Below are 24,553 nucleotides of genomic sequence, written 5' to 3' on the forward strand. Positions count from 1 at the left end.
CACCACGTTAACGTATCATTAAATCAGAGTGGTGAGAACTACGAGGACTATTGATTTGAAGAATAAAAACAAATGATAGCCTAACTTTCAGAGAAAATATTAATTTTATTACATCTGCTTCAGAATTTGAGCTAAATACCTCCACCAGTTAGCTGCATGTTATCCAAGCCAGTGATTAGACTCAGTATTTTTCCTCAACCAGATAACTCAAACATCTTCTCCATGCCTATTTTCATCATTTGTTGATTATTTTAAAATCCATTTTCTGTTTAATGCGTCTATGAGATGAGCTTTTTGTTTGTTTGTGTTTTTTTATGAGATGAGTTTTAAAGTGAGATAGAGTTATTTTCAAGCTATTTAGGAATTTCAGAAGAGAACAGTGAGGTACTAAGTAGATGTCAGAAGTGATGGTCAGAGATGGTGGGTGTAGTTTGTTCTGCAACACGGAGTATTCCTCCTTGAGCAATCTGGGTGGTTTTCCAGCTCCTCATTTGACAGATGAGGAAATGGAGACCCAGAGAAGGTGGTGACTTGTCCAAGGTCTTTTTCTCTGGCATTCTCTTGCTTTGCTGCTCATGTGTTAAGTTCACCCTGTGTCCTCTGAGCTTCCCAAATACAGTCTAGAGTGCTGAAGGGCATGTCTCCCCCCCGCCCCCCGCATTTCCAAAGTGAAAGAGGCACAGGATGACATCAGTACATCGTAAAGCTGTGAAATTTTGCCCCAGATGCCCACATGCCAGTGACTATTCCGCATGAAATATAGGCAAAGCTCATGTTTCTAGCAGTTGGGATTGCAGTGGCCTCCATTCTCTGAGGCATTCAGCCCTAGAAGTAAAAAGGGCCCGCAGGCACTAAGACTGCCATGCCAGCATTTGATCTGAGGCCTTCCTGCTGGAGGCTCGCTGGGTTTGCTGTGCCCCTCCACCCGAGGCAGCCGTGGCTGTATCTGAACCTGGTTGGGGCTCACTCGACTCTCCCAGGAGACGTTCTTTTTCACGTTGCTGACTGGTGTCCACAGCACGTCCCTGAGTGCAGGGGCGGGGTTGGAATCACATTTCTGTTTTCACAGTTCCATTAAAGTGATGATCACTGAATTATATGTAGCATCTTTACAGCGTTCTCTGGATTAACTGTAATTATTTTGGGTCTTTTGATATTTGGATTTCTTTACATATTGGTTCCCAGAAGAAACATGGAGATCAAGGGTTAATTGCACTAAGTGAGCAAGTCCTTGCAGGTGTGTGTATTACAGATATGTACATAGAGCCGCTAATATCTTTCCCCTTTATCCCACAGCAACAAAAGAGGTATCAACAGATCAAGAGTTCTACCTTGGTAATTCAGTCTTATATCCGCGGTTGGAAGGTAAGTTTAAGAGAAGTGAGCCTTGTTTATTTGGGGTTTTCAGGTTCTTCACAAAGGATGATGTCTTCAAGGTCACCCTGCAGGGGAGAGCTCCTCGTCTCCTGCCTACCCTGTAAACAGTCAGATAGAAAGAATAAATATTATGGGCGACACGGGGGCCCTTGTGACCATGTCTTGGCTGCGTCCTTCCAACCGGCTCTCTTTTCAAGAGCTTTGTTCTCTGAGCAGGAAGTCCTTGAAATAATCCTGTACATGATTTCGGTATCCTCTTGCCCCTGTTTGCAAGGGAAGTGTAGCCTGCCGGACCTCAGCGCCCCCAGCCCGCTCCTTCCGTAACTTCCTGGTGACCGTCTTGTGGACTGCCCCATAATGATCAAAACATCCTGAGCCCTGGCCATTCTAATGGGGAGCACAGTGCACCCATCACCTAGTTCCAGGTCCTTCCTGCAAGCTTGGTTCAGAGGTCAGCAAACTGCAGCCCTTGGACCAAATCAAGCCTATGCCTGTTTTTGTGCAAAGAATGGCTTCTATATTTTTAAAACATTGGCATTGTTTAAAACAATAGCAAAAAAAGAACCATTTCATGACTTGTTAAAAATTATATGGGGTACAAATTTCGTATAAATACATATACAAATATAAATACAAAGATCATAAAATAAAGTTTTATTGTTACAAAACGTTGCTTATTTATTTATAGCTCATGGGTGGCTGCTTTAGCACTGTGACATCAGAATTGAATAGTTGTGATAGAGAATAAAACCTGTGAAGCCAGAAACACTGACCATCTGGCTTTCTACAGAAAGTTGACTGACCCCTACTCTAGGTCAAAGATACTCCACGGCCTGTCCTGACCACTTTCCTGTTGGGAGATTCCGTGGAGTGAGCTGGGTCCAGAGGGCCTGTTCTAAGGTGGTTCCCAGGCCCAGAGCCCCTTCAGAGGGTAGAGCCCTGGGCCAGGACTCCGTAGCATCTGCTGACCTTTGTGGAGGCCTGTGGGACACTTTGGTAGTTGTCCCACAGCAAATGCCAAAATACAAATCCAAGTGCACAGAGGAAGGGAAGTTCCTCCCACCAGTTCTTCTGTGACCCCATGGGGCCATGACTAGAGACTTGAGACTTTCAGAGTCCACCTCCAAACCACGTTCTCTCCAGCCCCCACAAAGTCCGTTTCTGGCAACTGCTAGGAAGAAGCCGTGGGTTTTGGACCAGTGAGATTATTTTAGCAAGATTTTGAACATCTCTTTTGAATAAAAAACACAAGTTACAGTTGCCGTCTACAGAACAATAATAAAATGATGGATGGATTTTGATGGCTCACTGGAGATCTCAGACCCCGTTCTGAGATCCGTTCCCTCCGTCCGACGCACGGACTTCTGCTGCTTGTGCTCACGTTTTCTTCCTGTCACCGTCAAGGCGCAGGAGCTGCCGTCTCGGTGTGAGCGGGGGCTCTGCCGTCGAGCTCGAGGACGTCTTCGTTTACTGCCTTCTCCGCATCCAGGGAGGCCCAGTCACTGAGTTTCTCCTCTTCCTCTCTTTAAGCTCTAGAGTTTTCACTTGAGAATGGATACGATGACTGGCTCTTGAGATATTGTTCCCAGTGACTAGGGAATTGCTGTTGTTAACTCTGTCTTCCCGGGGCTTCCTCCCCTTAGGCCCGGAAGATCCTGCGGGAGCTGAAGCACCGGAAGCGCTGCGAGGAGGCGGTCACCACCATCGCGGCCTACTGGCACGGCACCCAGGTGGGCCGCACGCCGCCCCGGGAAGGCAGTGGGTCGGGAGGAGCGAGCAGGGCCGCGGACCCTCTCTCGGGGGCCGGAAATGCTTCACTGGCTTGAGCTACTGAGCACGCCTTCTCCTGTCTGTCTCTCTGACGTTGTGGTGTGGGGTGGCGGCACACGCTTTCGCGTTAACTGCGTGACGGTGACCGATGGTGGCCGGTGTCTTTCTTCCGCCTTCCCCTTTGGGAACCAGCAGTAACCTTTCTTGCCTTAAACTGTTCTGTAACTCCTTTCCAAATGCATCACAGGCGCGAAGGGAACTGAGCCGGCTGAAGGAGGAGGCTAGGAATAAACATGCTATTGCAGTGATTTGGGCTTACTGGCTTGGATCTAAGGTACTTGACTCGCACATCCTGTTCCTCCGTCCCGGAATCCGCCCTAGGTCGGATCTCTAGCCTGTCGGGCCGAACGACTCCAGCTAACGGGCTCGCCCTGGTGCATGTCCCAGCGGCCGGATCTAATACACCTGGATGCGGGTGTGTCCGTGCTGCCCGCAAGGGTCCCTAAGCATGTCTAGGCCAGCAAGACTAATGATTTGCTAATGAGGCACTAGTGTAGCTGCTCTTTTAAAAAAAAAAAACACACACAGAATAACTCTCAAGTAACATGCATGTTTAGTTTTGTTTTTTTCTCGTCCCCTTCCCTCCCTCCAACCCCACAATGTACAGGGACAGTTTTCCCTGAGTTGTTTTTGTTTGGTAGGGGGTGGGGGAGCATGTTGGGAATATTCAGGCCTGGGCTTCAGTTGGTCTTTTGCAACACGATGATAATAGGACCACCTTTACTGCATGCCTTAAAACATATTAATCCGTGAATGAAATTGTGCCGTAGGCAGCCATTGATTATTATAAGCGAAATGTTGTATGTGGAAAGAATGATCACTTGTGATTTAACAGAAAGCTGTGTTCATGCAAAGCTAGTTGTAATTGCCCCCAAAGAATCCCAGGAATTTCAGCATCAGCTGTTTGTGTTCAGAAACAAAGGCCTCCTGAAATACCCTCACTAATCCCCAGGCAGAGTCGTGGGCTCTGTGAACATTTCACATACCCCAAGGGACGAGGCTTTGAGATGTTTTTGTTACTTAGAAAATCAAAGGTCATCCCTGCTAAAAATGTGTATTCCAGTTAGAAACATAAATATCAATAGAGTCCTATGTTTTTAAACGTACCTTGTCAGCATTAGAAGCCCATCTTATGAGAAAAATGAGAAAAGTCCGTGTTTGCCTGTATAAAGATTCTAATTTGCCCAAAGCACTCACCAGACTTGTTCATTTGTGTTTTCCCTTGAAAAATCTGTGCAGAACAGACAAGTTCCTTTAGGAAGTGGAGGGAAGTGGCCTAGGAGAGGCAGAGGGATGCTTCGACAGTCATCCCTGGGCTTTCCCCGCTGCCTGAGCTCATTTCCCAGTCAGTACTACCGTGTAATGAAAAATCACTGCTTGTTTCATCTTTTACAGTAAAACACCCCAGTCTGACTCTCCCCTAAGATTGATTTTTAGACCTAGAAGTCGTTTCACTTTTATCGTCCGTGTATTTCACTGTTTGGGGCCTCGAGCTCACACTGAATTTCGATCAGGGCTACATCGGATTTTCTAACAGGAAAGGATTTTGAGTTTTATTTTTTTGTTTGAACTTCAGAGAAAACAACCCATCTTCCTCCATTTTCCAAACAGTTGTTCGCAAGAGCTGTCTTTTTATACACCCGAATGAATGAACACAGAAATTCCTAGCTCCTCAGCCCCGTGCGCTGGCAGCAGAGGGAAAGCTGCTGAAGGCATGAGCTGCCACTCACAGTTTGAAGGCTTGGAGAAGGGAAAGAGAGGAAGGGAAGCGGGAGAAGAAGAGAGAGCAGGAAGGAGGAAGGGGAAAATGGAAGGAGGGGCAGAAGTGAGCTAACCTTGGGTACCACACAGATCGCCTTCCTCTGGGACAGAGACTCCGTGCACTAAAAAGTCAAAGGACTACACTGGCCTTGTGCTGGTTCTTTGGGTTTAAATGATTATGCCCAATTCCTCTATTATTCTGAAATCCTCATTCATAAATTGGCTCTTCTGTTGGGTGGGGTGTCTTTTTCTGGTCATTTGTGCTGTCTGCATTGGGCTGTCTCTTTTATTTACCATCTAAAACGTTCTAGGCTCGAAGGGAGTTGAAACGCTTGAAGGAGGAGGCTAGGCGTAAGCATGCAGTCGCTGTCATTTGGGCTTACTGGCTTGGACTGAAGGTACTTCCCTACCCCTTCTTTCTGCCCGCGGTGAACTCCATGAAGCCTAGCACTTACTAACCCCGAGAGAACAATCGATACGCTTGCTTACGGTCTGCACAGTCTTTTACAATGTCATCTTGCCTAATTGCGTTTCTTTTTGAGAACAAACCTGTGCACTAATATTTGCTGATTTTATTGTGGCTTATTTCTTTAAACAATCGGTTTAAAGTCATAGTTAGCCCTGTAGTGTATTTTATCTAAGAAGACACTTTGTTATCCAAGTTCTGTTTAATGTTCTCTTTATGAGGACGAAGTTTGTGGTTCTTTTGTTTTGTTTTGTTTTTAATGCACGAGACACAGTTACAGTAGTGGAGCCGAAAGCTGACCCACGGCCTGCAGTGGCCATCTGGGGATCTCAGGCTCTGTTGGCCCCTGTCCGCCTGTTCTGCTCCAGTGACGGCTCCTGGCGCAGAGCTTTCTGCAAAGCGACTGCCGTTCTCATCGTTCAGGGCAGAACCCAAAGGATTCTGCATAGAAGTATGGATTCAGACAAATAAGACTGGCAGTGGGTCATTCAGGTTAAAGAGAACTTCAGGTTCAAATGCCATTTAATTAAGGGCAGGGTTCATTTCAGAGAGTGCATGTAAGTAAATACAACCGAGCCCCAGAAAACCCTGAGTAAATACAACCCGAGGCCCAGAAAACCTCAGAGCAGCTCTGAGGCAGTGTACATAAAGATTGTGTCTTCCTTGTATTCAGTAACTCATTGCCATGGGGCACCATCCCTGTTGTCTTGGGGGATAATTAGGCCCCTTTTTGACACTATTCCTCTTTATTATTTTTGCTGTAATAATAAAACAATTCATCTTCTGCAGATGGAAATGCCGTCCAGGAAACCATTGGCTCCGAATCTAAACAGCATTAGCAGGATCTGTACATTCTGCTTTTGAATAATCTGCGTTTTCCCCTAGAAGTTGAGCCTATAAACTCTTCGTAAATTAATCTTTCTGATGATACCTAATACTCATCAAATAATTTTTAAAGTAATTAAGAAGAATGTAAGGTGTTCTATTTCAAGAATTGTGAACAAGTTCTAACTACTTTTTTTAAAGGATCTTATTTCCCGTTTTATTCATTTGTTCTAATTTGCATTCTGATTTTCATAAAAAGAAGGAACAAAACATTGAGTCAGGATTTTTATTCTGTGTAATGATTTCTACCAGCAACACCACACTCATCTTTAGTTTTCTGGGTTTAACTAACTGCCACAACAGCTTCAGAAATACTTTTATATTAGGGGTTTCTGTTAGCAACCTGTACATCAGATTCAGTGTGTAGGTGAATTATAGGTTTGAGTTGGAGGTAACTGGGCTTCCTCTAGAGGTAACTCTTTTTTTCCACCAGTTTCCCATAGAACAGAACTATTTTAATATGTTACCGTTGTTATGAAATAAGATGGAACTTCTTTCAAGTCCAAGAATGTAATCATTTTGTGCTTTTTTTTTTTTTTTTAAAGAATGATGTTGATAAGAGTAGTAGTTTTGTTTTTTAAGTCGTTAAGTTCCTGTGGAATTGATACAGCTCAGTGGATCCTTTCAGGCCTGCAAGAGCCCACAAGGGGAACCGACTCCATATGCCAGCACGGCGTCACCAGGCCTTTCTCTGTATATAGCCGTGATTTCAGAGAATACTTCAGGAGAAACATTCCTGTGAATATCAGAAAGCATGTTTACAGTGAACTCATTTACACTGACATTCAGCTAAACGTTGTAGGACTTCCACCATATCTCTGTGGATGTGTTCACATGGAATCTCTCTCTACCTTCTCTGCTTTCCTACGCTATTAAAATTCCTGGAGCCAGTTAATAGCTTTCAGTTTTCTTCTCATTGTCCCTTCTAACTTCATTAGTCTGAGGTGTGAAACGGTTCTGAATCTAGCAGCTCCCTCGCTGAAAGAAAAACTGGATAACCAGTAACCTGGAGTCAGAACAAAAGAAGAACTGCCCACATGGTGATCAGAAACGCGTTAGACCTTAGTGATCCACAAGTGTAGAGAACGGGTCTGGCGCTCACCTGCCCCGAAGTTCTAGGGAGGCCGTGGAGGTGAGAGGGAAGCCGCAGAGGACAGGTATCCACCTGGGTGTGGAAGGATGGGGCCTCGAGCAGTTTGGAGCAGGCCTGTCTCGTAAAGGCAGCGACAGCTCCTGTGGTCCATGTAGGCCTTGTTATGTAGGAACGGGCTCACTGTTGCTAGAGCTTAGGAAATGTTGCAGTCTGAATTCCTGTGTCACGTTCTTAATTTAAAAATTAGCATATAAAACATTTCTCTACAAACTGAATTTGGTTAGTAGGTGGCTAGGTTATAGCCCCTAATGTAGAAATATTTTGAACATGTGCAATTAAACCCAGAAAATGAAAGACAAAAGCCAAAGGTACATAATGTCTGAATTACTCAAATAGGCTAATGTTTTGCCAAAATCTAATGTTCTCATTTACAGCTGGATGGTAATAAATATTTTAAATATTTTCCTCTAGTTTCAAGACTTAACTATATCACTCATTTATTTGGTAAACACCTTACCTAGTTATTTTATTTGTTGGACATTAGTAAGCCAAGTGAATACAACAGCGTAGCAAGGAGCAAATAGGGGAACTTAAACCGTCATCTGATGTGCCGTATGCTGTGACAGTGCTTAGTAGAAACTTGGGCAGGAGCAGAGATTAGAGAAAAATTAATGCAATTAAGTGGAAGATAATGGGTTCATAAGCCGTTTTTCAAATTTTTATTTTTGGGCACATTTAGTTCTCAGTGTGCAGTACGGAAGACAGGACTAAGCAGAGCTTTTGGAAACCGCAGTAGAGTTCTTCAGGCATTGTTTTACCTTTTAAGAGTAATCTGCAGTGAAAATGACCTTAGATAATTTTTTTTCTGAAATGTATTTTGATTTGTGATGAGTTTGAAGCTTGTAGAGCATTTCTTGTCAAATCATCAGGCTCTTTAAAAACTAGTTGAGAGAATTTAAAACATCAAACATTCTGGTATTATCACTTAGAATCTCTTAATTTCTTTTTCTCTGATTTAAAATCCACTGTCTCAGTGTGTTTCAGTTATTTGACTATATCCAGAAAATCACGTAGAGGTTTTACTCCTTCTGCCTGTTTTCATTTTTAATAGAGGTGCGTCTTTGTATGGGCATTAACCTCCGTATTCCACTGCTTCTTTCTAAAGGTGCGCAGGGAGTACAGGAAATTCTTCAGAGCCAATGCTGGAAAGAAAATTTATGAATTTACGCTTCAGAGAATTGTAAGTTTACACTTTCTATTAGCTAATTAGCATTATTGGATTAATTAGTTAATAGCATCACCTCAGGAATAAGTGACTTGTTTGCTAACAATTAAATCCTCAATGTGTGTGACACTGAGAGAGTGTGACTTTTTTATCCTTTCCCTCCCAAATTCAGGTAGAATTGTGTCAGAAAGTTATCAGTGGCCCACATCTGATCAATAAAATAATTAATAAATTGTCCAGCATCTGACTTCAGCTCAGGTCATGGTCTTAAGAGTTGTGGAATCGAGACCCTGCATTGGGCTCTCTGCTCAGCGGGGAGTCTGCTTGTCCCTCTCCCTCCCCCTCTGCCATTCTGTTTTCATGTGCTTCTTCTCTGACAGAACATAGTCTGGGGAAGGTGAACCCAAGCAAGTCAGGGGTCTCAGTTCTAGCTACTGTAATGAAAATACCACAGACCGCGGGACTTAAACAGTAAACACTTATTTCTCACGGTTGTGGAGACTGGGCAGCCCAGGGTCAGAGTGCCAGCACGGTCTGGTTCTGGTGAGGGCCTTTTTCTGGTTTCCTCACTGGAGGAGACCAAGAGAAGCAAGCACTTTCCCGGGTCTGCTTGAAAAGGGCACTAAATCCCGGGAGCACCACCCCTTGTGACTTTATAACCTGATTTCCTCCCTGAGGTCCCATTTCCTCTTACTGTCCCGTTGAGGGTGAGGATTTCAACATAGGGGTTTGAGGGGAATGCCAGCATCTTGTCCTGCTGAGGCGCCGGGAGCTGCTGCAGGCCGGGGGTGGCAGACGAGGCAGGGGCAGGGAGGGTGGAGGAGAGCCGGGCTGTGCCAGCGTTCCCCTCTGTCTCCGAGGGTTCAGCCCTGGCAGCCCGGGCGGGTTCCAGCATTCCCGAGAGTGTGGACCCTGGAGCCAGCTCGCTCTGCCACGTACAGGTCTGGGACGTGAGCGCATGACTTCTGTGAGCCTCCTTTTGTCATCTGTAGAATGGAGCGAAATGAAATGTAACGTAAATGTAAAATGAAAGCTCGGACAGCGCCTGGCCCATCTCCAGCAGTCTAGAGCAGTGTGCTGCCCAGTAGAACTTTCTGCAGTGATGAAGATGTTCTCTGTCCTCGTGGTACCAGACAGGGGACTCTAGCCATGTGTGGCTAACGTGAAATGTAACGAACATGACGGATGAACTGGAGTTTTAATTACTTATGATTTAAATAGCAGCCACCCGTGGCTGCTATTTAAACATGCAGCTTTCTAGTGTTAGTTGGCTTAAGTATTCATGTTGATGTTAACGTTAGTATTACTGTTAGCATTCTTCTTTTCTCCTAACCACCTTGGAGCTTTGATTTTCCCAGCGAAGACAGAGAGTAAAAAAGAGATTTTCCAGAGGAGTTACAATATTTCATCAACTAAAACATGCTAAATTCCACTACAGACTGGTCTGTTTGATCCCGGTTTATGTAAAACAGTGTCTTTTCAGGCATATTTTACTCATCTAGCATTTTTTTTTCCTCAAATCCACCATAGGTGCAAAAATACTTCTTGGAGATGAAAAATAAGATGCCTTCCTTATCTCCAATAGACAAGAACTGGCCGCCAAGACCTTACCTATTCTTGGATTCTACTCACAAGGAGCTTAAAAGGATTTTCCACTTGTGGAGGGTAAAAAAAAAAAATGCCTTGTTAGGTTTTTTGTTTTTTTTTTTTTTCCCCAGAGACTCCTTATCATATCTTGAGTGTTTGAGAAGTGTTAGGTAAAAGCAGATTTTAAGCTATTCTTCCTCTAGCCTCGAGGAGCTATACCTGAGGGCTTTGGTACTTTTGCATCATGCACTGTACGTCGCTTTCCGTGAGAATTCGAGAGCGGCCGGCGGTTCCCGGGAATGTCTCCTTGCATCCCTAGCTGGAAGGGAGAGTGCGTGGCTTCATTCCACATTCCCGTTGCTTTCAAGGAGTTCAGGCTTTTGTTTTGTTTCGATTTGTTTCTGTTTTTCATGTTAATGTGAAAGAATACTGCCAGAGGTAGAGACGATAAAGTCCGAACATCTTCGCACAAGGTCGTGAATTCCTGCAGGTTCTAAGAGTTCACTGTCTGAGCTCTGTTGCACATGTACACATGTACACACGTACACATGAGGACGTGCACACCTGGTGATGCACTGGAAAAGAAGGCTTCAGAGTGCCTCACGACACATTCAAGAAGTTCAGGTTTCACTCGACCTGAATTAAAGGGAAGCTGAAAATCTATTTGGTAGTGCCTAATATTTTAGCTTCCTTAATTTGATGAAAACATCACATTGTATTTAGGTGTTGCCCAGCGTGAGTACACAGGATACTTGTGTAGATGTTGACTTTATTGTAATAATTCAGTCAGTTCATATATTGAATGCTAACCATGTACGAGTACTAGATATGATGTAATCGTTGATTGAAGGACTGCTATTTAGAAAGTGAATGATTGATGGATGTATCTCCCAGCAAGCTCTTTCCTGCTGGCCACCGTAGGCCTGTCCCTTACCAGAATGACCTATGCATAGGGACATTATCATGATTAGTGTACTATTGGCACATGTTCAACATGTGGAACTAGATTCTCGCTTCCATCCCCTCACTTAGTGAGTCGTTTTGGTGAGATTCACCAATGTCGCTGTGCTCATCTCCCCTTTTGACTCTGACGTTGGAACCGTTTTCAGGAATAATGGTGGGGAGCCTATAATGCCAGGGGTCTGCTCTGCTTCTGTTCCCTGCTCTCTCCCGGCCCCTGAATCTTGCCTGTACCTCCCTGGCATTGAGGGCGGGGAATGAGAGTGATGTGTTCATTCCTGAGAGGGTGGGCAGCAATGCTGGCGTTCCTTTATAGGATGATGTTACTGGTTCTCAACTACATTTGTAACTGAATTTCTTTGAGTTCATCCAAAAAACCTTGCCCTGCCCCTCTAGCCACCCCTGTGTCCCTCCAGTGCCATCTCAGGATCCAGGTGGAGGGGAGATTTCTCGGGTCCCATGTCCACCCTGTAGGAAGATAATGGGGGATTCGGGGAAGGATTTTTCCAACCAATGGTTGTAGCATATTTGTGAGTCGTGACATCAATTTCATGGATTACTGGCCAGGTTTTTAAACTGAAATGCAGTAGAATAGAAAATAATGGGGTACAGGACATGTTGAAAGTCTTATCTTGGGAAGCTTTTAAATCCGCTGTCCGTGTGTGTGTGTGTGTGTATAAATGTGTGCAGTGAGTTGTGATGTACAGTGTCGTTCATACTGTGAGTCTGTGAAAGAGTGTGACAGCCTGAGGACTGAAGGATTAGGGGGCGTGGACATCACAGTGGGAGGACCAGTTCTCCCAGCAGGGCCTGTGCAGCAAGGCCCTTGTGTGTTTTGAAGAAACATACCGAGTCCCACAGTACAAACAACAGTTTTTAAGACATTTTCCAAGATTGACCTTTTAAAATCCAGAAAGGAAAAATGCTCTTGGTTTTTTAAATGGGCATTCGTACACATTTGTCACATTTAGTCTTGTTCTTGATGCTGTTGAGTGGATTAGTGTATTTAAGACTGAGTAGAGATTTATTTCTATAAGTGATTATCTTTTTCCCCCCTTTTCATTTCTCACAGTGTAAAAAATACAGGGACCAATTCACAGACCAGCAGAAACTTATTTACGAAGAAAAACTAGAAGCCAGTGAACTCTTCAAAGACAAGAAGGCTTTATACCCATCTAGGTATTACGGCTTTTTGCTTTACCCATAAAAGTCAGCATTTTAAAAATTATTCAAACATATTTGTAGGCTGTTTCTAGCAGAGTTTGATTTTAGTAATAGATGAGAGGTTTTTTTAATTTTATGAATTATTTTATGATCGGCTGGACATGAATACGCTGAAGCGCATTTGCACCGTGGCTCTCTCTCACGGCAAATGTAGCTGAAGTGAGATTGCGTTTGTTGGTTTACTTCGTCAGCCTTAGCCTGAACACCTCACTAAATAATTAGAAGTTGTCCTTTAAAATACAAATTATGTAGGCTATTAAGATAAATTTACATTGTTAATTCCTTTTAGTTTTCCATCATTTTCAGACCCCGCCTGATCAATTTCTCTTGGCAGTCCTCTGGGACCCCGTTCCAGTCTCCATGAACGAGCTGGGTGGGGCTCGTTTGCACAGTAATGAAGAGTGAACTGTCCCTTCCTGAGTATTGCCAGAGCCCTGGTCTGAGATAGTCTTTGCTAAGTCCTTGGGCATGATGGTAGTGGCCTGTGCAGTCAGATCCCTTCCTTTATTGTGAACCGAGTGCTCAGTAAAAGCAGGAACGCCTGTTGAGAAGTTTGCGCAGTGAAGTCGTCGGTAAAGACTGCTTCCTTGAATATCTGTACATCTCCCAAGTTCATCATTTCTTCTCCAGAATTCCTACCCCTTTTTCATCTGATGTTTCTAAAAAAAGTTAGATTGGACAGTTTCAAGCCAAATCTCTAACAACTTGTAGCTTCTCCCAAAGGATGGCCTAGAGATGAAAATCATTATATGCTAAGTATATTCCCAATTATTACAATATGCTGTGTTTATATTCTCCATGTCTTTATATGCTGTGTTTATATTCTCCATGTCTTTATGCACAATGGAAGGCTCTTCCTTTTGAAAGCTGAAGTAAACATTGTTGCCAGGCTCATGTGGTTTAAATATTTTAAATGACCCAACTTGCTGGGTCAGCTGATTTGGCGGCTTGTGATGGTTTCCACTCCAAGTCGAACGTAGTATCTAAATCCAGAGTTGTTCAGCTTGTCTGCTCTGTAAAGCACATTCAGACACGAAAATGGCCTATAGACTCTCTCCAGCAACCAATCCATTTAACGTTCTTGATAGATTTTTAAATTGTAGAGTAATTGTCTTAATTAACATTCCCTGTTGATGACTCTTCAGAAACTGGAAAGAGAAAAATACATCTGTGAAGAAACATTCAAAGGCTCTTAGCACTTTTTATTATTGAAAACATGTTTGAATGTGAACAACAGGAAAAATCTATTAATGTCAAGCCAAGTCCTTTTGGGGTAGTTTTATCCATTTTCAGGGACGGTGGCGCGCTCAGCCGGCAGCAGTCGGAGGGGTGGACTAATTTCCCCTCCCACCAGTGCGCGGAGAAGCAGCCCTTACGGTGGGTGTCAGCCTTTTAATATGCTGGGAGCCCAGAAGCACTGACCACCTACGTGGATTTTTCTTCCCCGACCCTCCACCCACAACACAAGCTTTTCAAGTTGCATCTGCAAATTGCCAGAACTTTGTAGCTCAAGATGAAGCCACAGTTGTTTTTTTAGGTGGTTGTTTTCTGTGTGGGGTTCTTTTTTTGCGGGAATTGGGCTGTCTTGGAAGAGGTTTCCCTGAAAGTGTCACCACGCATACCTTTAGGGAAATGGGCATCTTAGTGCACAACTCTGCCACTTGCAAGAGGGGGTTTGAAGGAAAAGCGCTCTGGCTCCCAGTGTTCACCTTGTCCGTTCAGGGCCGTATCCTTGGCGGAGAGGCCTGATTCTTCTTTCAGACACTGCCTGTGTAGGGCCAGACTTACGTGGTAGTGTAGTGCTCTGTAGTGCTCTTGTACAGTGCTCGCTCTGGGTCTGTGCTCCCCCAGACGGCCTCTTGGTTTTCTTATTCTCTGCAAGAAAATGAAGTTTCTCTTTAAAACAGGTGATGGTAACGATCTGTGCTCTTTTTTCCATTGCCACATATTGTTAAAGGCACTAAAAGTCCTTTGTGGGCAGCTGTTCACTTTCCATCAGCACATTAGAAGGAACTCTCCCTTCCCTTCGCATGACACCGCACGAGGGTCTTGACTCTCTTTCTTGCGACTTGTTTCTATCTTGATTTTTCCATACGATAAGATTTTTATCAAAGTCCTACCTGTAAAATGCCATGATCCCATAAAAAGTATATTTGAAATAGGTTTCAGGTTTCATTTCCAACTTACATATCAGTGACATATAAAATGGATAAAATTAACTTCGATGAAGTTACATGCTTCAGAAGCAGCTGTCACGGTGTTACCTTTGTCCAGTAGTGCCTTCATCAGGAAGCGTTTCTAATGTGAGGGAATTTGTTTCCTGTAGTGTTGGGCAGCCATTCCAGGGAGCTTACCTGGAAATCAACAAGAATCCCAAGTATAAGAAACTCAAGGATGCCATTGAAGAAAAGATTATCATCGCTGAAGTTGTGAACAAAATTAATCGTGCCAATGGGAAGGTAAAAATGCTCACCCTGGGGGCCTGTAAGAAACCTTCCTCAGTTGGGGCAGCCATCTTCTGCTTTCTGATGAGTCTGCTTCACTTTTATATTCTCAGCAGAGTTCCTGTAAAGGGAGCTCGTTCCCCTTACCTTTAGATTTAGGTGGAATTTTGCTTGTTCTCTGAAACTTATATGACTTTGATCTAGTGTCTCTGTTCTTAGCGTGTTCTCAGTTCACCTGGGTTTGTGTGCTGGGAGATACAGAAGCCCACGGGCTCTTCCACAAATAACAAACACTTTAAACTCATGGGCCACTTGGGGTGTTTTGGATCCTTATTTGTTTTGTTTTGTTCTGTTTTAGAGCACATCCCGGATTTTCCTCTTAACAAATAATAACCTCCTTCTTGCTGATCAGAAGTCGGGGCAGATCAAGTCCGAGGTTCCCTTGGTGGATGTGACCAAAGTGTCCATGAGCTCCCAAAACGATGGCTTCTTTGCCGTCCACCTCAAAGAGGTAAAGGTTCACCTGTTGATTTGACTGAAAGGTCTCTGCATTTGCCCAGTCCCTGAGCCACTGGATTAAATTTTTCCACATCTGAAGAATGTTATTACGTGAAGTTTGTAATGTATACACTTCTTAATGATTTGCAGATTTTGTCTGTATTCATTCCCATGTAATATCTGAGGCTTGGTTTTTTCAGTAATTAAGATTAATGAACTGAAGTCGAATGATAAAATCACATTTATTAACTTGTTCATTGATTCTAATTTCACTGAACAGCTTGGGTTTGCACTCATTGTGACGTGCACTTGTTTGAAAATAGTGCTTGGAAAAATCAGGGTGTTTTGTGCTTTCTCCTGTTTTTTATCTATATACCAACTCCGTAAATGTTCCTTTGTTCATCTTTAATTTGTGAGTTTTTTATTAAAGAATGCAACCACAATAAAACAACTGCCTAGTAATTTTGACCTCAGGATTTTTTTAACGTTTCTGTGCTTTTTTGGCTTAGCTAGGACCTCCTGATTCGAACGGTGTAGCTAAGAATGCAGGCTTTGGAGTTTGTCTCACTACGTTTACAGTGACCTTGGCTAAGTCATTTAACTTCATGGGCCTACCTCATTCTTCCCTTCTTTAAAATGGAGAGAATAATAGTATAACTGCATAATGTTGTTGTGAGGATTAAATGAGACACGGTGTGCAGTGCCTGTGCTACAGTAAATAGTCCCTGAATAAGCAGGGGCCAGCAAATGTGAATCATATTCAGGGACATGCGTCTAGTTGGTGGAGCCTGTCTAGTGGCTTCTACACTTAGGAAAATCCCATACAGTCAGTTCAACCTGTTGCCCCACTTGCGGATCTTAACTTAAAAGGAGCATATCCAGCCCTAAGACAGTGATTCTGAACCTCGGTTACACTTTGTAATGCCGAAGCCCAGGCCGTCCCGCCCCCTCCCCTGCAGTCCCACCACCTCAGTTTCTTGGAGTGGGGCACACCCCTCCTTTCTGCCAGCTCCCGGGCTTGCCCGGGTGAAGAGCCGCTGCCCTCACGTACTTGTTGGGAGTGTTCCTGCTGTTCTTATTTTCTTTTAGCCAAATCACTGAGGAATTCTTACAACAGCTCTTTCAGAATGAGTTACAAGTTAGGTCAGCGCTTCTCAAGCCTGACTGCAAACAGACCCTCCGGGATCCTGTCGTGGTTCCTGTGTGGCTGGCCTGCGGCGGGGCCCGAGGCTCTGCTTTCTAACAAGCTCCCAGGTGATGCTGATGAGGCCTCCGGGCCTCTACCAGCTTTGGCAGCACAGGGTTAGGTAACCTTTCTGCAAGTGCTCCGGGCAGGTTGGAAGAAATGCCGCTTTGGTTGTTGTGGTGTATTTGGAAGAGTGAACTCCAATAGCTGATGCTTCCAAGAGACTAAACACTTGTACAGCCCCGCCTGCAAGCCTTACCTCCTGAGCTGTCTCTAATTGTGACAGTCGGCCTCCTGCTTTGTCCTTGCAGGGCTCGGAGGCGGCTAGTAAAGGAGACTTTCTCTTCAGCAGCGATCACCTGATTGAAATGGCCACCAAGCTGTACCGGACGACCCTCAGCCAAACCAAACAGAAGCTCAATATCGAGATTTCGGATGAGTATGTGCTTCCTCGGGTGACTGTGCCGTTTCCCTCTTAGCTCCACTGCTTTCGTCGAGCGCTCCAGTCTCCGCCACGCGTACAGCCCTGCCTCCCAGTAGCCAGTGTGTGTCTGCTGTTGGTTCTAGGAGGTGCATGGGCAGTGGAGGTGCGGGTCAAGTGCTCGCCTTCATGTCCCTGACTTCCTGTGGAAGAGACATACGCAAAAATAAGAAATGGGTGATGCAGCTTTGACTCGTGACAGGGCTTGTGGAGGGAAGCGAGTAGGTGAGGGCCAGAGGGTCCTCTGTTTGACAGGGAGGCCAGGGAGCCTTGTTTGATGCGGTGACATTGGACTGAGACTGGAATCAAGGGAGCAAGCCGGGCAATAACCTGGGATGTGCCATCCAGGACAGGGGACAGCAGGTGCAGACGCCCTGAGATGGGAGCAAAAGTGACGGAATGAAATGGTAGGAAGAAACCGGAGAGACCGGCAGAGACCGGGCCACGTAGAGCTGGGGAGCTGAGGTCGGGAGTTGAGACTTTACTGTGGGTGATGGGACGCCATTGCGAGCTTTAAGCAAGGGGATGGCATTTTGTGATTTTTCAAAGATTGCTTTGGCTGCGGTGTGGAAAATAGCTCTAGGGAGGCAAGAGCGGAAGCAGAAAAATGTTCGGAGCTGTCTCGGATGACGTGGCTTGGGCTAGGGTGTGAGTGGGAGGCAGTGAGAAGTAGTCAGATTCCAAATGTTATTTGGAGGAAACAAGAGGGCTTATTAACAGATTAGATGTTAGATTTGGGGCCTGAGCCCAAATGGTGGTACCATTTACTGCAATAGATGACACGGAGGAAAGAGGAGATATCTGAAGTTTCAATATTGATTTCGATACTGCATTTGTGATGCCTTTTTTTCATACTAGAGAAGTAGAGTTATAGAATAAGCTTCCCATGTTGACTATAAATTTGAAATTTTGCTTTTTTTCCCCTTCACGGTAGGACTCTAATTATAGGTAGTGATCGTTTACATGCAGGTTGGAGCACCCCACACACTTACTAAATTTATTGATCTGATATCACTTGAATGAATTTGAGTCACTACGCTAATTGATACCTGATGGGTTACTTTGCTTTTCAACAGACTGTTTACTACCTGCTTACATACTTAGCGTGGACAGAGTAAGAATTTTACGTAACTGGATCGCTCAAGAATGATTTGATTTTCTCATTAAGGTTTTACAGCGTATTCTATTTCACTTCTTTCTAGAAGTCTTTCTAAAGCAAATTCAGACCCATTCTTATCCCTGTGTAAGCCAAACTAAGTCTTCTTGGTGCTTGGGGATTCATAAAACCATAGCCCTCTGTTCTCACTGTACGTTAGAACCGAGTTCAGGTTGGTGGAAGATGGACCTTTATGTATCCACTACATTGGAAAGTGAAGTTTGGACTAAATAACTCTTCTTGTCGTTGGGTCCTTTCTCATTAAACAAAGAATCTTAGGAAAAAATATATAGTGGTCAGCTGGGCTCCAGTCAGTTAAGGTTTTAAGCTGTCAGGGCCTATTAGAACTTAAAACTCCCTTTAGCTGAAATGCGTCTGAGCTCGGGAGGCAGGCTTCCCTGTCGGTGGAACTGACGGTTCCTACCGACCCCGGGAAGGTCCTCCGTGTTCCAGAGGCAGGAGCTCCTTGGCACGTGGATGCAGCAGCCTCCTCCCCGGCTCGCCGCGTTAACGAGGCTGTCTTGGCAGAGAAAGGCGCGTCAACATGCAGGCACGAAGGATTGCTACTGTTCAGCATTTCTCGAGCTGGTGTTCTAAGGACACTGTCTCTGCCTTGAGGAAAGTGCTCGGTGGACGTTTATAATCCTTCCTTACTTCAGCTCTTCCCAGATGCGCCGTCCGGTCATACGTCATGACCCTCCGGAGGGGCTGGGTGGGAGGGAGAGTGCGAGCTGTGGCCCTCGTACGTGGTCAACCACAGAGCCCTCCCGCGGGTCTCACGGTGTGTGGCTGAGGCTGTGCCTGTGGGAGAGCTCGCTCATGGGTGGCACAGACCCTGCCTTGTCACGGGGTAGGCAGGACAGTGGTATGATGTTCCGAATTGTGTCACCTTGCAGTAAACATCCTTGGGTACCAAGTTGACAAGGGTGGTCATGTGAAGAAAGCAGAATGTTTAGGAGCGCCATAAACGGGTCTGTACCAGCTTTCTTTCTCCAGTTCCTAACTGGTGGTTGGTTCTTAGAAATGAAGTAGCTGATGGGACCCCGCACCCCTGCAACATGGGGAGCTCCCGGGCAGAACAAGGGCCCGGGGAGGCCTGATTCATAACCTCTACAGCTCTTAGGCAGGGTTTATAGACTTCCTGGGAGACCCTGTTAAATTTAAACAAAATTTGACAAAGTCAGTGGCAGGGGTGCTCATGATGTATTTTTCTCACCCGAAATGGCTTTAATCTATTTCACTGCTGGCTCTACAGTTTAGTATTATAAATGGAGCACAGTTCAGTGACTGAACCTTCCTCAGCAAGGATCTCGGAAGTAGGAAGTAATTATTTTAATAAACCCAGTCTCCATAGTCATTCTGGAGAAACTGGATATCGATTTCCAGGAGGAGAGTCACAGTTCTGTTTACTCCTTAGGGCGGTTTTAACCTGCTTTGTAATTCCCAACCCTTCAACTCCCAGACTTTTTAGTCCGTAAGTACATTGTATTTTAAGGATGACGTTAAATAAAATGTGTACTATTTCTAAAAAAATTTCTGAAAATGAAGTCCTGAACGTGTTGGAAAAAACAAAATGAATTTGTTCTGTTAGGTATTTTAAACACATGTATGTATATGTACATGCGTACACACATGATGTATCATTTCAATGTAGACAGTTGTTTTGTGAACATTTCAAATCAAACAAATCATCTCATTCTTTCTGCTGTGAAGTTCTGACTGGCGTTGATGCATTGGAAAGATGCATTTAACAAGATTGTTCTCTGGAGAATGATTCTTCTCGAAAGTAGAAGTAAATAACAGCACTTGCCCCGCAGGTTTATTTCAAAGTCGCATTAACACACGTGTCTTACTAGGAATAGTGCAGCGCGTGCAAATACCTCGGACGTCTTCGCTGTCATCAATCTGGAGCGAATCACACGTGTGAATCAGGAACATGAAGACAGCCAATGCCAAAGTTATGGGGACAGGAACTCCCTGTACTTTTATTATACTAAAAGTGATCTTTGAAAATTAAAATTGCCAAGTATCTGATTTTTTTTTTTTTAAGATTTTATTTTTACTTATTTAACAGAGAGAGATCACAAGTAGGCAGAGATGCAGGCAGAGGGGGAGAGGGAAGCAGGCTCCCCGCTGATCAGAGAGCCCGATGCGGGGCTCGATCCCAGGACCCTGAGATCATGACCTGAGCTGAAGGCAGAGGCTTTAACCCACTGAGCCACCCAGGCGCCCCCAAGTATCTGATTTTTTTAAGTGCGTGTATTGGCATTAGACTTGGAAGGTGCTTTCCTTCTTTGAGGACGTAGATGTAAGCTCATGTGTCAGTGCTGCGATTTTGGAACTACAGCTCTTTTCTCCAGTGCTTTCACGTTGAAAAGAAACAGCCCATTTAGAAGCTTGGACGGACCATCCTGTTAAGCCAAGTGATAAATCAGGAGTTTATGTGTCACATTTCACTCCATTAGATCAGAGTCTGCAAAGCACGGGCTCTGTAGACCTTGACACTGAGACTAGTGTGCACAGAACATAGCTGTTTTGATGTTTGCACGTGTGGTAGATCCAGTGAGCATGTGATCTGCTGTGTGGTTGGTGGAATGACTCAGCTGTGTGCCAGCCGCTCAGAAAACTTCCCTGAGAAGTATACTGGAAGGTGGTAACTTTATCCTAACTCTTACGGTGGGGAGAACCGCACTGGCTTTGAGGTGAGAGCGCCTGGGTTCTAGACCAGCCATGCCACTCTCCTGCCTCCTCAGGGATGCCATCCTTGTGGGCAGGGACCTCAACGGGATATATCTGGGGGTCCTCCGTAGCACCCAGCCCCGGAGGAAGGTGGTATGCTTGTGGCAGGAGGGTGTGAGAAATAATCTTGTGGACAAGCACTTGATCCCTGGTGGTCTGTGAGAGGAAAGATCGGGACTAGACTGTGGTTTCCCATGGTGGGCCACATAAACTCCTGGTAGGGTAAGAGGTGGCTTTGTGTGTACACCGATAGATTTTGTAAACTCTGTAGTTTTATATATATATTCTTAATATCCATTTGGTGGATATTAGAAGAATATAAGGGCAGATCAAACTTGTGATGTTGTTATGGTATCATTCCATAGGTCACTGCTTTTTTGAAATATATTTCCTTACAATAGAAACGACTATTAGCACAGTATGTAGATACACAAAACCAGTTTAGGAAATAGGTGAGTAACGCGTGTTTGGAAACCATGGTCTCTGGAGGGTCTCTAGACCCCTTTCCCGAAATTTTTCCTTTCATTTTCTGAAATTGAATAGGACTCGTCCCCCGTTTCTATGTTTGCTCTGTAAAAATGGAGGAAAGTAGGAGAACCGCACGCTGGGCTTTCCATTCGCAGCGTGGAAATAATTCCTCTTAGCTCTTCTCACTTTGCTGGAATATGGTGAGTTAATGAACTTCAGTTTCCTTGGAGCTAAGTGGTGGTGACAGCAGGAAGTGCCGAGGGAATGTGGGAATGCTCGTCAAGGTCAACATCCATGAAGAAACAGAAGCTTGTGTTAGTGTCGTCATCTGCTGTCGTGTGTACTTTTCTTTAATTTGTCCTGTTCTCTTCTTCTAGGTTCCTGGTGCAGTTCAGACAGGATAAAGTATGTGTGAAGTTCATTCAGGGCAACCAGAAAAACGGGAGTGTCCCAACATGCAAACGAAAAAACAACCGTCTCCTGGAAGTTGCCGTTCCTTAACCGGCTCCTCCTCTCTGCTTTCACGGACTTGTTTCGTTGTAATAGTGCAATTTTGTTTTGTTTTGTTTTGTTTGGGGTTCATTGTATGTTTGGGAGTTGCCAAAGGCTAATACTGTTAGAGATCCTTGGCAAAATAAAAAAAAATATTTGACTAATCAATTTTTATTATCGGAATAGTTTTAACCCTTATTAAAATACACAGCCTGTCCTGGGACAGGAATATAGAAGCTAACAGTGTCTGTGCCATGTCATACGTGTTCTTTGTTTAGCATCATGTTAGATCTGTGTACCCGCAATCAGCATATTACTCATCAGTCATTTCTATTTCTAAGTAGAGGAAATGGTCCCAAACGGTAATTGTATTCATGCATCAAATATTTATTGGGTGCCTCCCCCTGGCTGGGCACGGTGCTGGGTGGCATGAAAATGGACTAGGAAGGTTTTGTGTTTCTTAGGCCATGGCATTCTGGCTGGTGCTGTCCTGACTAGGGCTAGGAGAGGTCAAAGACGTTGAAACCCAAACAGTGTAACTATTGCCTGTGGAGACACCATTATTCCAAATCCCGTAGCACGATCTCAACCACTACAACTTCAAGAAGGGCTGGCCCTAGAAGTAGAAATCGATGACCAAGTGAAATGCCTCTACAGGTGGTTTCTGTTTGAAAAGAGAAAACTGACATTTCAGTAGGACTTTTAATTTGTTTGGCTCTTATCATTGCTTTTAACAGTAGAAAACAGAGTCATTCTTACTGTAGAAAAAGTAGCAGAAGTAGTCCCGTAAGATTATATTTTCCTGTTTCTGGTAAACCTTGTGTTTGATCCTACATAGTGAATATTTGCAGTGTTGTTTTCATCCTAGTCTGAGTAAGTATTTTGAACAGCTCATACAGTCAAGGGCTGACGGCCTTTCAGATCGTGGCCAGCATTCTGTACGATGTGCAATGAACATCCCGGATCTTCTCTGGAAGTTTTATTTATAATACACGTTTTGTTGTAGGAGAGAGGTGATTGGTACATGGTCCATATTTTAGTCAAGGAGCAAAGTTGTTTATATTAATTTGCAGGACTTTTTCTTTTTCCCCAAATTCATAATAAGGATTCATTTTGGAAACTATATTTTAAACTTTGGAATCAAATTGTTTCTTCTTTGGGAGGATAATGTATATACATTGGTATGTTAAATAATAAAACTGTTCTAATTTGGTGCCATTTCCTGGATCACAACTGTATTTTTGTATTTCAAGCTGTGTTCTCACATTGTGTGTCAATGTAATACCACACTGAAAAGCTTTATCGTTCGAACATTTTGTGTCCTCTGTGTAATTGAATCCCACTGACCTTTTATAAACCAGAAATATTCATTGAAAGTATTTGGGGGGTGACTTTCTTTTAATTTTTGTACTTCAAAAAATATCGCTCCCATAAAGAAATTCTCAGAAGCCTTAGTGTTTATTGGTGCGGGTAGAGGAGAGCATTACTTTCTCTCTGTGTTGCGTACCATGTACCTAGAGCGGTCGATTGACGGTTCCTGAAGTAGGTGAGTAGAAATCTGGAACTGAGACATGTTCTTAAAAAATGTTTAAAAAAATGTGTAATACATTCACACTGTTCAGTATGCGAGTAAGGATAAACAGAAGTACAGCACAAGTGCTCCGTCCCGTCATTCCCCGGTCTGCTCAGTTCCGGCCCCTCCCCAGGTTAACCATTGTTTTTACTCGCTTTCGCACAGCTTTGTGCATATGCTTCTAAAACAAAATAAACATAGATTCTTACCTCCTGCTTTAGTAGACAAAAGGTAATACTCTGTAGACTTTGTTCTTTACTTGTGTTTCTTGCTCATTCTTTTTTACTGCGGCACAGACTTCTGTCGTGTGGATCTGTTTATCCGGGCCCCTCCCGATCGTCGCTGGGTTGTTTCCCACATGGAGATTTACGTCCAGGAGAGGGAGGACACATATTCCATAGGTCTACTTGTTAAATTCTCCCAAATACGGTCTTGCAGATTGGTCACTATCATGATCAGAAACAGTAACAGCTAGCAACAATACATTCCCCAGAGTTGATTTCCAGTAGAGAAGCCATTTAATCTCAAACTTTGTGGTAAACGTTCTGCAAGGATTTAACAATAGCTCTATAAAGTAGTTTGAAGTGACAGTGTGTTTGCACATAATCCATCACTCCTAGTCTTGTCATTGAAATACTTATTTTTGGTCAGGAACTTAATTCTAGGTGGGTTGTAACTTAATAAAGTTTTTCCGAACCTTAGCAAGAAAACTTCCTTACGCTCCAGGGTGAAATGTGCCTCCTCAGAGTTTCCTAAACTGACCAAACCACGGATGCTACGGAGACGGAGAGCATCCTTGAGCAATACAGACTGGAAGTGAGAGTTCTTAATGTTTTCAATACATGTAGAGATACCTCCTTTTTTTTTTTTTTTTGACTTAAATTCAATTAATTAACATATAGTATTGGTCTCAGAGGTAACATTCAGTGACTCATCAGTTGCACGTAACACCCAGTGCTCGTTACATCAAGTGCCTCCTTAATGCCCATCCCCCACTTACCCCATCCCCCCCCCCCCCCGCCTTCTTTTTTTTCCATAGGGAACAATCACTAGTGATTAGGGTAAATGTAATTGCTGCTGCGAGCAATTTTTTTGAGGTCTTTCAGCT

General features: G+C 44.1%; 1 protein-coding gene across 3 annotated transcripts in view; it reads left to right on the forward strand.

Moving 5' to 3' along the window:
* Positions 1 to 23,105, forward strand: part of MYO1B (myosin IB) — a 177,825-nt gene extending 154,720 nt beyond the window's left edge. Inside the window, exons 21-31 of one of the 3 annotated variants that reach the window (XM_032354231.1) lie at positions 1,297 to 1,365; positions 3,021 to 3,107; positions 3,395 to 3,481; positions 5,280 to 5,366; positions 8,578 to 8,652; positions 10,168 to 10,302; positions 12,257 to 12,363; positions 14,735 to 14,867; positions 15,211 to 15,363; positions 16,848 to 16,975; positions 21,758 to 23,099. In XM_032354231.1, coding sequence (XP_032210122.1) covers positions 1,297 to 1,365; positions 3,021 to 3,107; positions 3,395 to 3,481; positions 5,280 to 5,366; positions 8,578 to 8,652; positions 10,168 to 10,302; positions 12,257 to 12,363; positions 14,735 to 14,867; positions 15,211 to 15,363; positions 16,848 to 16,975; positions 21,758 to 21,881 — 1,185 coding nt within the window. In that variant the 3' untranslated portion in view covers positions 21,882 to 23,099. Of the gene's footprint in view, positions 1 to 1,296; positions 1,366 to 3,020; positions 3,108 to 3,394; positions 3,482 to 5,279; positions 5,367 to 8,577; positions 8,653 to 10,167; positions 10,303 to 12,256; positions 12,364 to 14,734; positions 14,868 to 15,210; positions 15,364 to 16,847; positions 16,976 to 21,757 lie in introns of all 3 variants that reach the window. The other 2 variants (XM_032354232.1, XM_032354233.1) reach the window with 2 other exon arrangements.
* Positions 23,106 to 24,553: the final 1,448 nt, after the last annotated feature.

This window comes from Mustela erminea, chromosome 8 (assembly GCF_009829155.1).
Source record: "Mustela erminea isolate mMusErm1 chromosome 8, mMusErm1.Pri, whole genome shotgun sequence".
Taxonomy (NCBI): Eukaryota; Metazoa; Chordata; class Mammalia; order Carnivora; family Mustelidae; genus Mustela; species Mustela erminea.